The sequence below is a fragment of the Neovison vison genome, chromosome 10 (assembly GCF_020171115.1).
Source record: "Neovison vison isolate M4711 chromosome 10, ASM_NN_V1, whole genome shotgun sequence".
NCBI classification, from domain to species: Eukaryota; Metazoa; Chordata; class Mammalia; order Carnivora; family Mustelidae; genus Neogale; species Neogale vison.
In genome coordinates, this window is record NC_058100.1 from 71122099 (window position 1) to 71134549 (window position 12451).

The 12451-nt window shown below is 55.3% G+C and overlaps 1 protein-coding gene and 1 long non-coding RNA gene across 4 annotated transcripts; one reads left to right on the forward strand and one right to left on the reverse strand.

Annotated features, from left to right (window-relative positions):
• The first annotated feature begins 626 nt into the window (after positions 1-626).
• On the forward strand, positions 627-3980 carry LOC122918794. The gene is made up of 3 exons (XR_006386681.1): positions 627-1187; positions 3226-3405; positions 3622-3980. It is a non-coding gene; the product is annotated as an uncharacterized LOC122918794 (long non-coding RNA).
• Positions 1233-12048, reverse strand: PTPN7 (protein tyrosine phosphatase non-receptor type 7). 3 transcript variants are annotated; one of them, XM_044267604.1, is made up of 10 exons: positions 11962-12048; positions 10688-10855; positions 10008-10191; positions 9614-9695; positions 8124-8200; positions 6809-6946; positions 6317-6427; positions 5457-5614; positions 3232-3345; positions 1233-2388 (listed from the first exon to the last, which is right to left on the reverse strand). In XM_044267604.1, exons 2-10 carry the CDS (start codon positions 10807-10809, stop codon positions 2295-2297), a joined length of 1080 nt encoding a protein of 359 aa, XP_044123539.1. In that variant the 5' UTR covers positions 10810-10855; positions 11962-12048; the 3' UTR covers positions 1233-2294. The 3 variants fall into 3 exon arrangements, with proteins under 3 accessions (XP_044123539.1, XP_044123540.1, XP_044123538.1); XM_044267605.1 differs by having other exon boundaries at positions 5457-5608; positions 9614-9698; XM_044267603.1 differs by having other exon boundaries at positions 9614-9698.
• Between the last annotated feature and the right edge of the window lie 403 nt (positions 12049-12451).

Consider the following 12451-nt stretch of genomic DNA (forward strand, 5'->3'; position numbering starts at 1 on the left):
CACCCCCAATGTGGGGCTTCATCACAGGACTCTGAGATCATTACCCCAGTGGAAAGCAGATGTTTATCGGACTGAGCCACCCAGGCGCCCCAGTATCTGGTTTTCAAACTTATACACATGTACTCTATTGTTGTAGTTAAAAGCACATAAATTGGGGCGCCTGGGTGGCTCAGTGGGTTAAAGCCTCTGCCTTTGGCTCAGGTCATGATCCTGGGGTCCTGGGATAGAGCCCCGCATTGGGCATTGGGCTTTCTGTTCTGCAGGGAGCCTGCCTCCCCCTCTCTCTGTGTCTGCCTCTCTGCCTACTTGTGATTTCTGTCTGTCAAATAAATAAATAAAATCTTAAAAAAAAAAAAACCACATAAATTATCGACTTAAACAGGATCTGTCAAAAGTACCCAAGATGACCCTCAATGATCAGACAGTGGCCAAAGAGGATGGATCACAAAGTATCATCTTTCTAGCTTCTGCCCCTTATAGGTCCCTATCTAGCTCCTAAGGGTACACCTGTGCCCCATTTCCTAAAGTGACCCCAGTAGCACTTTGGTGTGTCTCAGGAAGTTCTAGAAATGTGCATGTCCTGGCACAAGGATCTGCAGCCTCTTCCTGATGTATGGATTCTTACTCTATTGCTATAAAGAGGCTCCAGGGGCCCGAGAAAAAGATGGAAAGAAGAAATCAATCAGTCATCCAAAAAGCCTTTATTCTCCCACTTGGTTCCTTTTCCAGAGCTTGTACTTCTCTAAGTTCTAGAACAGGGTCAGGGTGACAGTGCCAGGGAGGGGAGCCTCTGGGCCCATGCTCGTACATGGGTGTGAACTCCTTGCCCAGCTTCACGGGCCCAGGCTGTGCATGCCTCGCACAGGGGTTAGACAAGTCGTGGGTGCAGGAGAGCCCACTCCCGGGGCTGTAAGGAAGGAGGAATTCCATTGTGAGACCAAGCAGAAGCATTAGGAAAATTAACCTCATTTCAACATTGCAGGTTCTTTCGAAGAGATGTCATGAATGAGGAGGTTCAGCTGTTCTCCAGGACCCAGTCCCTCAGGGGGTTCCTCAGAGAACTGGCATCGGCCGAAGCAGACCCAGGGGCTGGGTTCCCGGAGAGATGCTGCCTTCCTTCATCCCCACAGGCAGCCCATCTTGGATCCAAGGATGAAGGCTTTGGAGGTCTTCCCAGCGGTGTGGAGGTGAGCCCTCAAACAGATGTGGGGTACCCTGGAACGTGTGTTGCTACGGAGATGCTGAAGGGAGTTCATTCTCTGGAATAGACCATGGGGACCCCAATTTCGTCTGAGCCCCCAGGTCTGCATGGAATGTGTTCACCCTCATCATTCGTGGACTCAGCCAGGCTCTCCAGGTGCATTCTGCAAATGCAAGGGGTGGATTGCGGGGGGGCTGGTTTTCTAAAGTCAGGCCAAGCTCTTTGTTTCTTTGTCACTCCTTCTTCTTTTGTACCTCCTGCTACCAGGGATCTTCCGAGGCCATGGAAGAAAGACAGAGGATGATGGGCCTCCCTAGGGAGTAGCTGGAGTGAGTGGCTGGCAGGGGTAGCCCTCTGGACCTCTGAGGGGTCCCCACACTTTCCCTCTTCCAGAGGTTTCAACTGCCTGGCCTGGTCACCTGTGTAGCCTGAACCCGGAACTCAAGTGTGGGCACAGGGGTCGTCTGGGGCTTGTTCTCTTGGGCGGGGTGTCCGGCCCACCTCACGGATGTTGGGTGAAGAAGCAGTCACTGGTGGGATGTCGAGATCTTGGCTATGGTCAGGACCAGACTTTTCCCAGCTCTGGCATCTGGCCTATTCTTGGGGAGGCCCCAGGCGGAAGAGCTGGGGAATCACTGTCTTGCCAGCCCCAGGAAGGGGATCTAGGTGGAGCGGCTTCTAGGAACTTCTGTGATTGCTTTTAACTATGCGAGCAAAACACCTAATGTCTGTGTCCTAGACCGAGAGATGAAGCTCACAGAGCACTTTAGACAAGACCAGGACTCCTGGGCTCCTTCCTCAGCTCTGTGGTCAGTGCCGGCTCCTGGCTCGCAAGTCAGAGAGACATGGGAGGTCCCCCAAGTGTCCGTCTGCGGCTAGTTGAGGAAGCAGAAGAGCGGCCCATCTTAAAGACCTGGAGTCCAGTCCCAGTCCTTGCTGATGCAGCTCCCAGTGACTGTGTGTACCCCCGGAGGAGACACCTCTTCCCTGGGCCCATCCAAGGGGTCCCTCAGATCCAGAGGCCCACTCTGCCCGACCCCCCTTCCCAGGCCTGGGGGACTTTGGCTCCGGGGCTGGTGGAGGGCTCCAGGGCTCAGGGGCAGGGCTCATCAGGGAGCTGGGCCGCATACAGGGCCAGCGTGTGATGTAGGAACTGGTACTGCTCCGTGGTCTGGATCATTCCACCCCTGTGAGGGAAGCATAGAGGTCATGAGTGGAGGAGGAGGGTCAGACCCAACATCTTCATAATTCACCAGGGAGGTTCTCTCAAAGAACCCGTCAACTACTCCATATAGTCCTCCTCTGGGCTTCCTACTCCTGCTTGCTGCCCCTCACACCTTCCCCACAAGGACAGTCCCTTGGCCCCACACCTGGGGCTGAGCCCCTCAGCCGGCTATGCCAAGGAGGAGATACCCCACACTGGAACTCTCTGACCTGTCAGCCTCCTAGGGCAGAACCAGGTCCCTGATTCCTCGGGCTGGGCCAGGAATATTCCTGAGCCTCCAAGTTTCCTCCTCCCCATCTGTGAAGTAAACATGGTAATTCCCTATTTGTGTGTAATAGGTTCTCATATTCGAAAAACACATTCACAGTGAGTTAACACATTCCTTACAATAGCTCTCTGAGGAAAGGAGCCATTATTTCTCTCTAGATAAAGGCACAGAGGCCCAGAAAAATATCATGACAGCTCAGTGAGGTACAAGGCAGAGTCTGCACCTTGGTTCCCTGTCCCCAGATCTGGGGGCTTCTGTGTCTGCGTTCATGTCCCCTCTTCCTCCACCTTTCCCTGAGTAGGGAATCTGGAAATACAACACCAAAACAGAGACAAGGCACAGCTATCCGCAGACTGGCATTCTAGATAGAGGTTATTTCCTGGGTGTTAGTGGCAAAAGAAACAATTCTAAGCCAAGGGCCCCTTCCTTTCTCGAGGGAGGTGCTTGAGGGGAACGTGCCTCTGAGTGCTCTGGGGCCCAGGAAGCAGGGAGGCTACACCTTAACATTGTCGGTCCTGTCCTCATCCACAGACCCACCTGTCCAGCCGCAGCTGGCACACGATGCCCAGAATGTCCACTTCCCCGCGGGTCTTCAGTTGCTGACAGCCAATTCGGGTGGCGATGAAGCAGCCAGTCCGGCCAATCCCTGCACTGGACACAGCCAGGGAGGCGACAGGGAGGTCACAGGAGACCAGGGAACATGGGGGCCAGGTGAGTGGGGGAACATTGGAGACAGGGGACCAGGGAACATGGGGGCTGGGCCTTAAACTGCAGAGAAAAGCCACAGGCACTTAGGGCCTCTGTTTTTGGGGGTGTGGACCTGAGGAAGGATGAAGGCAGCAGGATCTTCGCAGGTGAGAGCAGGCATTAGAGGAGTTGACATTTTTTACTGGCCCCTCCATAAACCTATTCCGGGTCCCCCTCCAGTCCCCGTGGACATTCCAAGGAGCCATCTTCTGCGCAGCTGCAGGCAGCAGTGGTTTCCAGCTGTCAGGCCTGCTGAACTCCTGGGTCCGCCTTCTACCATGACCTCATTCCCCCAGTGGCTGACACTCAGCCCCCTTTCCCAGCTCTGCATCCTTCCCATAGCTGGCCCTCCACTCTGCTCTGTCTTGCTCTTTATTTCCAAACCTGCCTGGCCCCCCTTTTTGGGAAGGCTTCTCGTCTGGAGCCCTGATAGAAGCCACTCAGGACTTCCCAGCACTTAAGGTCCAGGTGTCACCTGCGAGGAGGGGGCTCATGAGTCCCCCCTTGATCTGTACTTTTTTTTCTTTTTTTAAGATTTAATTATTTATTTGTCAGAGAAGGGATGGATGGAGAGAGAGAGATGCAGAGGGAGAAGCAACCTTCCCACTGAGCAAGGAGCCCAATGTGGGGCTCGATCCCAGGACCCCGGGATCATAACCTGAGCTGAAGGCAGACACTTACTGAGCCACCAGGCATCCCACCTCTGTCTGTACTTCTGCGACTATGTTCTCTTTAGGGCATGCACTCCCGAATGGTTTCGTTATTATAAGCTTGTCCCCTGTGTTACCCGTGACTCCATCCCAATCAGATTCTTATTCTGTAGCCAAAGTATCCCTTTGGCTAAATCCAAGTTTCTTAGCCAGTCCTCTGAGGTCCCTGGCCTTTCAGACTTATCTTTTACCCCTCTCCTCCCTTCCCTCACGTGACCTCCAGGCCCCCATCCTCTAACTTCACTCTCAGCAATGTGTCCATTTAGAAATGTCATCTAGGGCACTGGGTGACTCAGTCAGTTAAGTGTCTATCTTCAGCTCAGGTCATGATGCCAGAGTCCTGGGATCGAGCCTGCGCTGGGCTCCCTGCTCGGTGAGGAGCCTGCTTCTCCCTCTCCCTCTGCCTACTGCTCCCCCTGCCTGTACTCACTCTCTTTCTCAGTCAGATAAATAAACAAGATCTTTAAAAAAATAAAAATGTCAGGGTGCCTGGGTGGCTCAGTGGGCTAAAGCCTCTGCTTTCAGCTTAGGTCATGATCTCAGGGTCCTGGGATCGAGCCCCGCATCGCCTGCTTCCCTGCCCCCCCTCTGCCTGCTTCTCTGCCTACTTGTGATCTTTGTCTGTCAAATAAATAAATAAAATCTTTAAAAAAAATAAATAAAGAAATAAAAATGTCATCGAGGAGCCTTTGTACATTCTGTTCCATCTCTCTGGAACACTTCCCCTTTCCACTCTTCACTTGGCCAATTCACTGCGCAGGTTTTCACTTAGTTTAAATGTCCTTTTTCCTGGAAAACCTTCTCTAGCCCAAGTCTAGGATGGGTGACTTGGTCCTGTGCTCCCGGACACTGCCATCAGAGCCCTCGCCACACTTGCTGGGCAGCTTTACTTTATCTCCAGACTGTAAGCCTGTCAGGGCAGAAGCAGAGCTGTCTCCTTCGCATCTATCACTGTGCCTGATGATAACAGGTTTTCAATAAACATTTGCTGAATAAGTGAGTTTCTCAGCAGCAGGGACCATGTTGACCTCTCCCTGCCCCAACCCTGCCCTGAACAGACTGCAAAGCTTTCTGATACTCTGTCCCCTCTCTGGCTTGTGCCCGAATGTCCTGCCCACATGCCAGGTTTTTCGTGAAGGAGAGAATAAACACAGGGCACTTTGCTGAATGATCTAGAGAGTCCCATCCTGGGAAGAATTGGGCCTGCCTGATGCTGTCCTTCCTGAACGCATTCTAAGAAGACACCCAACAACAAGGGAAGGGGGGCCTGTGTCCAGGCTCGCCGTGGGGGGAGAGGGCACATACCTGCAGTGGACCACGATGGGCCCAGTGTTGGCAGCTGTCTCTGGGCTCTCTTCCACCTCGGCCACCAGGCGCAGCAGGGGCCCAGCCGACTCTGGGGTCTGGTGGTCAGGCCAGGCAGAGAAGAGGATGTGCTTCACTCCCCGACACTCCTCCTGGTGCTGGCAGAGCAACAGGGCATGAGAACCAGGGTCGTGGAGGGGCCACTGCCAGCCTTTTCTGGTGCCCAGAGTCAAGGGCACAGTCAGGGACCGTGAACAGGCAAGGTCAGCCCTCCCTTCTCCTGCACATCGGACTTCACAATTCCCTCCCCTGAAAGTCTGGAAGAAACGCTGTCCAGGGATGGGGGGAAAGACCCAAGTTCAAGTCCTGCCTCTGGCTCTGCCTCTAACTAGCATATGACTTTGAGCAGAATCCCTTAACCTCATTCTCTTCACTTAGAAAAAGACAGTGATAGCTTGTTGACTTACTTCTCTGGGTGCTTGGAGGATAAGGAGTTGATAGAGAAATGCTTTGAAAAGTACAAAATGCTATATGATAATAGAAGGCATTTAAAGCACTTTGCATGTGTCATCATCCATCTCTCTGGACTTCCTGGGGCTCCTTCAGCATGACTCCGGGACCCCACCTCTCCTTTCCCAACCCCTTCAGTGCAGGTGAATCGGCCTTCCCAGCGGCTCCTGCTGGGTTTGTTGGCTCTGCCCTATTAGACCAGGGTGGTACCCGTGTTTCTCTTTCTTCTGTGCCTCAAGCTTTTCTTTTAGATTCGTGTTCAAGAAGGTTTAGATGAGCCAACCCTGGGATCCCAGGGAAGGCGGGGCCTGAGTTTCAGAGAAGCCAGAGATGGCCTGACCTTCCCATACCTGGATGGTGAGCTGTCGCACAGTGTACTCTGGACACTCTTTCGTGTCTTGGATGCGGAGCCGGAAGGGACCATAGGTTTCCTCTTCTGTGGGCCAGTAGTGGACACATTTCTAGGAGGGAGGGAGCTGGGAGTCAGAAGGGGGAAGTGTCTGTCAGCCCATGCAGGGGCCAGGACAGCAGAAAGCGGAGTGGGGCCCCTCCCCATCTCCCACCCCTGTTGGAGGGGCTGCTACTGCCCGGGTCAGCACCTGGGACAGGCTCTTCTGAGCTTGGCACTGTGCAGAGGACGTGCTCATCCCATCCTCCATTATGGCTGTGGAAAGCCCCCATGGCATATAGCTGGAAACTTTTCTAAGATGTGCAAGCTGGGCCCAACAATACCTATTGTCAGTTCCCGGGGAGCCCCTAGTCCTGAGGTGCCCTGAGTAGGGGCATGTGTGGCGGGGTAAGATGTAGCCCTTTCTGGGCTCACTAAGGACCATGGCTTCTACCTCCTTGCCCTCGCGGAGCTGAGTGAGCATAACGATGAGTGACACTTCTTCCTGCCACACCATCTCCCAGAAGTCTGACACGGTGTTGGGCATGGGGCCCTGGGTTGCGATGTAGACCTTCTCCTGCCCATCATAGCCCTGGGGAGGTTAAGGAACAAAAGGAAGAGTGGGAAGCAGTGAGCGTTAGCTCTCTGGGGACTCTGCAGGTCCTGGGATCAGGCCTAAGCCATTGGACGTGCACACACAGACACACACGTGTGTGCACTGGAAGCCACGTGGTGGAGAGGACACAGGTTCCAGAGGGAGGAACACGTGGGTTCAAATCCTCGTTCTGTGCTCCCTGGCTATGCCACCATAAGCAGGTTACCTAGCCTCCTTAAGCCTCAACTTTCTCATCTATCAATTGGGCATAATATCTAACTTGCAGGCATAGAGTACAGATTACATTCCACAAAGCATATGACGAGGCTAGCACATACCAGATCCTTTGTCAATGAGTGCCCCTTTCCTCCCCTGCTGCTTTCTACTAGCACAAAATAAGAAAACTGTGTTCAACATTGCTGGAGTGAATGTTTCACTTCTATGTATTACTTTTATATATTTAGTAGCCAGATGTAGCACACTCTTGCTGGGCCCTTCCTCTCCCTTCCAGAATCTCAGCTTCTCAAGATGACGAAATCCAAACAGACCACCATTCACCAAGTTTCCAGGACAAATGGGAGGTCTCCTTTCCTCAGGGGGCCCTGGCTAACAGCTTTCCCTCTCTTGGCACCTCGGAGCGCTGTCTTACCCACTTTGAGCCACTAGGGGGTGCTGCTTTTACAGCTACTTAGGGCTCTAGCGTTGGGGGGTAATGGGGTAGAGAGGCCACCTTGCCTCCCTGGCTCCTATAGTTTGATGTTAAATCATCCCCACAAAGGAGGGGCTGCTTTGGAGAGTAGTTAAGGCTAGAGAGAGAGAGAAAAGAGAGACAGCTCAGAGCTCCTGTTTGTGCAAGCACCTCCCAAGCAGAGCTAAGAGGGTCGAGCCGGGGGGATAGGCGGGAGTAGGTTCAACAATGCAACTTCCTCCCTGCGTAGAGGGTGGGCAGGGATGAAGTGATCGCGTGCGTGGAGACTGGGTGGTTTCTTCTCAGCTTAACATCTCCTCTGTCTTCTCGGTTGGTGGCTTGGGGCCTCTTCAGGGTCTGCCCCTGCTTGGCGTCCGTGATTTGAAGCAGGAACCCACAGTTGGAAGATGTTCTCTGCTCCCCCCTCCTCCCTCCCCCTCCGCAAGCCCCCACTCCCTGCAGGGCAGCCACAGCCAGGCCACTCACTCGGATGTAGTTGGCGTTGATGTAGTCTCCGTCTTCTTGGCTCTGTGCCCGGCCTAGACAGACCCGGCTCTGGGGATCTAGGAAGTAAAAATCAGCAGAGGTCAGGGGTCAAAAGGGGACCAACGAATGCACATGCCAGCAGGGTCAGGAAGAGGTGAGTTCCTGTGCTTATCACAGTATCTCCGGCATAGCAGGTGGCCAGAGACCCACTAAATTATTTTATATGCAGACAATAGGGAGCCACAGAAGGTTTCGGAGCAGTGGAGTGACACGATCAAAGGAATAACGGGATGGTTAACTGGGTGGTGGCATGTAGGACAGACTATTAAGGAAAGGGAACGGAGCAGCAGGGCCTAATGGGTGGTGAGTGAGTTATTCTCGCCCTGAGATCGGTAGGGGTGTGGAGCAGGACGGTACCAACAGGAACAGAAAACGAGATGCCCTGGAGAAAGAGTTTTTTCTGCTGGTGAATACGGGATTTGGATGAGTGACTTGGCCTAAAATCCCAAAGTGGGGAAGCAGGACAGGAACTTCCGCTTCATTCCGCTACTGGGTGTGTCAGCCTCTCCCTCAAAGAGGGAAGGCTTTCTCCAAATCCAATTCAAGCAGGGACAGAGAACCTAGCTTGTGAGGAAAGGAGACTAGCTCTCCTGGTGCTGGTGTTGGCTTGGATCTGGACAGAGGGGGATTTCAGGCAGAGGGACCTCTCCCCTCTCTCGCGGCTGCAGGCTGGTTAGACTTGGGCCAAGAACAAGGGCTGCTCCCTCCCCCTCACTCTGATGGATGCTGGCCCACCCCTGCGGGCAGAGGGCTGGAACCACAGGAGCTGGTGGTGAGCTAAGGGCTCCCGAGACTGGGAGTTGCTGGGGATGGGTTGGCCAGACAAGGCTGCCCTGAGTGGGGGAGGGAGAGAGCCTGCGAGGGTCTCACGCTTGCCTCTGAAAAGTGGGAGGTGCTGATCCCTGGGTCCTTTGAGCTTGCGGGGACAACCCCTTACAGCTCCTGGACTCCCATCTCCAAACCTGTCCCTGCTCACTTTCCTGCATCTGAGCTGCTCAAAGCCCTCTCTCTGGGAGCCCTCCTGATTGTGCCTTTCCCACTACCTCTGCTGGGTGTTTCCCACAGTGGAGGAAAAGCAGAAAGAAGCCCTGATCTTGGGCAAGTTATGCAACCTTTCTGAGACTCTGTTGCCTTGTTTGTAAAAGGGGGGCATCAACTTCATGGGGTCATTTTGAGAAATGAGCTACCGTCAGGGGTTTCCGGCGCTGCCAGGTCCTCGGTAAGCATCTACTATGAGTGGCCATGTTCTAACTGTGGTTAGGGTTCTCGCTCCTTCTTCCCCCAGCCAGGGCAGGTACTGGGATTTCCCTGCTGAAAGCAGGTGCCCCTGTGAGGGAGCTCTTCCCCAGCTGAGCCTGTGTGTCTTTCCTTCTGAACCTTGCAGCCCTGGGGATAGCACTACCTCCCTTAATGGCTGTCACAGTTCTTACTTGGCAAGATGGTCTTATATCGGTCCTTGGAGGCGTGGCCAGGAATATCCAGTTCTTCAGGGTTGACAAAGTTTGAGGGGATCTTCTGGCAGAGGGAGGAAAAGAGTGAATAGCCCATACCTCTTCCCAGCCTCCTTCCCCTCCCCCACGTTCCCCACCCTGATCTAGTGGAGCTGGTCCTGGCTGGCCCCTCCTGGCTTTAGGTCTGTGTGGGGTGGAGGGCAGAAAGGGGGAGCAGGGGGTGGTTTTTCTCCCTCGGCACTGGGGTTCTTGTCGTTCCGGAGGGCCCGAAGAGGAGAGAGACATACCTGTAGTGCCCAAGATAGTACGGTGTGGCCTGGCTGTCTCTGATTCAGAAGGGCAGAGTGACTCGGAGGGGACCCTAAGTTCTTACCAAGAATTCCTCTTCCAGCTGCTTGGGGCTGGGTGGCTGGTGCTGCAGGGCCCAGCGGGTGAGGGGGTGTCCAGCTGTGCGCAGAAAGTGTAGGGTGACCTCCCGGGGTGTGTTCACTGAGCAGATGGGTTCCACAGCCCCCAGGGACCGCACATCCAGCATCAGAGCAACATTGGAGCCCCGCCTGCAGACGTAGACGACCAGGGCCTTGTGAGTGCCCAGGAACAAGGGCTGCTTTAGCCATTCTTACCCAGAGCCCCAGGAGATTCAAGGGTTCAGCCCCCCCACCCCATGCCTTTTATTTGTCTCTCAGATCAAGGCAGCCTTGAACCTCCAGCTACCCACCCCTGCCGGTTCCTTGCAGGCCCCTAAAGCTCAGACCTATATCCAGATCAGCTCTTTACCTATAGCTCAGACCTATATCCAGATCTACATAGGTAGATCCTCGGCCCAACTTAGGATTTGGGGAGCAGGTGCAGGGTTGACATGAAATGTTATATCCCAGACATGAAAACGACATGCAAACGACACGCAAATGAACACATCGGGTTTTCTTTCCTGATTGGAGTCAACAGCTGAGGGCCCTCTGGACCCAGCTGTCAGAGCTGGAGGGGCTGATGGAGGGAACCGAGCGGGGTCCCAGGGCTGGGAAAAGACCCTTCTCCCAGGCAAGATCTCACCTCTCCTGAAGCCTCACATGCTTCTTGACCGGTGCCTTGGTGGGTGGAGGCTGGGTCATGGCTGCCTCCGAAGACCAGGTCGGCAGCTGTGCTCGGGAGCACCCCCCACGGTCCTGGACCATGCTGGGGGGGAGGGTGTGCTGGGCCTCACTCAGCCATGAGGTTCACCTGAAACACAGGACCCTTCAGCTGTTGACCTCTGGCCTGTCCACCTGGCCAGGGGAAGTCTCCCACGCCCAGGCCGGCTGCCTGCTATTTGGCACCCCTGTTTTCACTGGGGTGTCCTCTGTTCCCTGAGCAGTTCTGTCATTATCACTACAGGAAGGCTGGGATCTCTACAGGGGGACCCAGGGCGGTGGGCAGTCTGGGGTTGGGGTAGGGACCAGAAAAGGCACAGAGATTGTGATGGGGAGAGGAAAGGAAAGGGCAAGAAAGACTCCAGAAGGAGGGTGAGAGGGGACAAGAGGCTGCCTGAGGCCAGAGTACAGAGGGCTCAAAGCTGGGGCCCCGGCAGCAGAGAAGGCAAGGGAGGAAACAGAAACGTTGTGTTCTGTGTAGAAGGGAGAGAGAAAGCTCACAGAAACCACCTCTAGTCCAGGCCTTCTCTGAAATGAGAGGGTTGAGGCCTCCCGCACCCCTGGAGCCAGCTGGGGACCCTTGTAGACCCTGTCCTAACTGCTGGCAGTTCCCAAGTTCATTCTGGCTTCTGGGGTCTCTGTCCAGGGAGGTAGACTATGGTGGGGGGGTGTTTCCTTCTTCCTCTGCCCATCCCCCCATCTCCCGCCTCTGTAACCGTCACAGGAAATGGCCTCACCAAGCCCTTGAGCGGCAGTGCATGGTGAGGCGACAGCTGGGGCACAAGAGGGGGACATGGAGGTGGTGGGGCCCCTCTCCTCTTGGGGGACGGTCCCCAGCTTCCAGAGCCAGGTCACAGCTTCCGAGGGGTGGTGGCGGTGTGAGAGTCGCTAAGCCCGCAGGCACAGAGGTGAGGGGACAGGGTGGGCCCGGCTCAGATGTATGTGGTAGAGAGAAGCTCTCCCAAAGCAGGCAGGGGGTTGTTGACCTCTGCTCGCCCTGCAGCCCCCCTGTGGCTCCCCTGCCCCGTGCTCCTCAGGGATATCAGCTAGGTCAGCGCCCATTCCCTAGCCGGGCACTGTAGCTCCCAATGCAACCTTACTCACACCGGCCTTGGAGATGCCCACCAGCCCGCCCCCCCAGGACTCACACCCCTCCCTGGACCACAGGGCCCCTCCTCCCCCCATTCAGGTACTTACTGAAGCAGCTGTGTCCCCCCAGGCTGCCTCTTGCCAGCTGTCTGTCTGTCTGTTGGTCGGTCTTTGAGGGCTGAGGAGGCTTCAGGAAGCCAGCTTCCTCCCTCTGCCCCTCCTTGCTGCCACCCACGCACACCCCAGCTGCGTGCTGCCCTCCTGCGCCCGCTGCCACCACCAGGGGTCGGGTGCCTCTTGCCTGTGCCCCTCTGGGGGTGGGCTGGCTGTGGCCTGGCCCTTCTGTCACAGGCCCAAGGCCCTGCTCCGTGGGGATGGAGAGGGAGGGGCCGGCCCATTCCTGACCACCCTGGTCCCCTAGCTGCCAAACCCCCTTGCTCCCTGGACTGCTTGTCCTCTGGGCCTTTGTCACATCCAGTCCCTGCCCGCTTCCTAGGTGGAGCTCAGCTGACCCCTAGCTCCACGCTGGCCCACACAGAAATCCCAAGTTTTTCCTGCTGAAGCTGGCCCTGTCCAGAGACTGACTTCTACTCTGCTT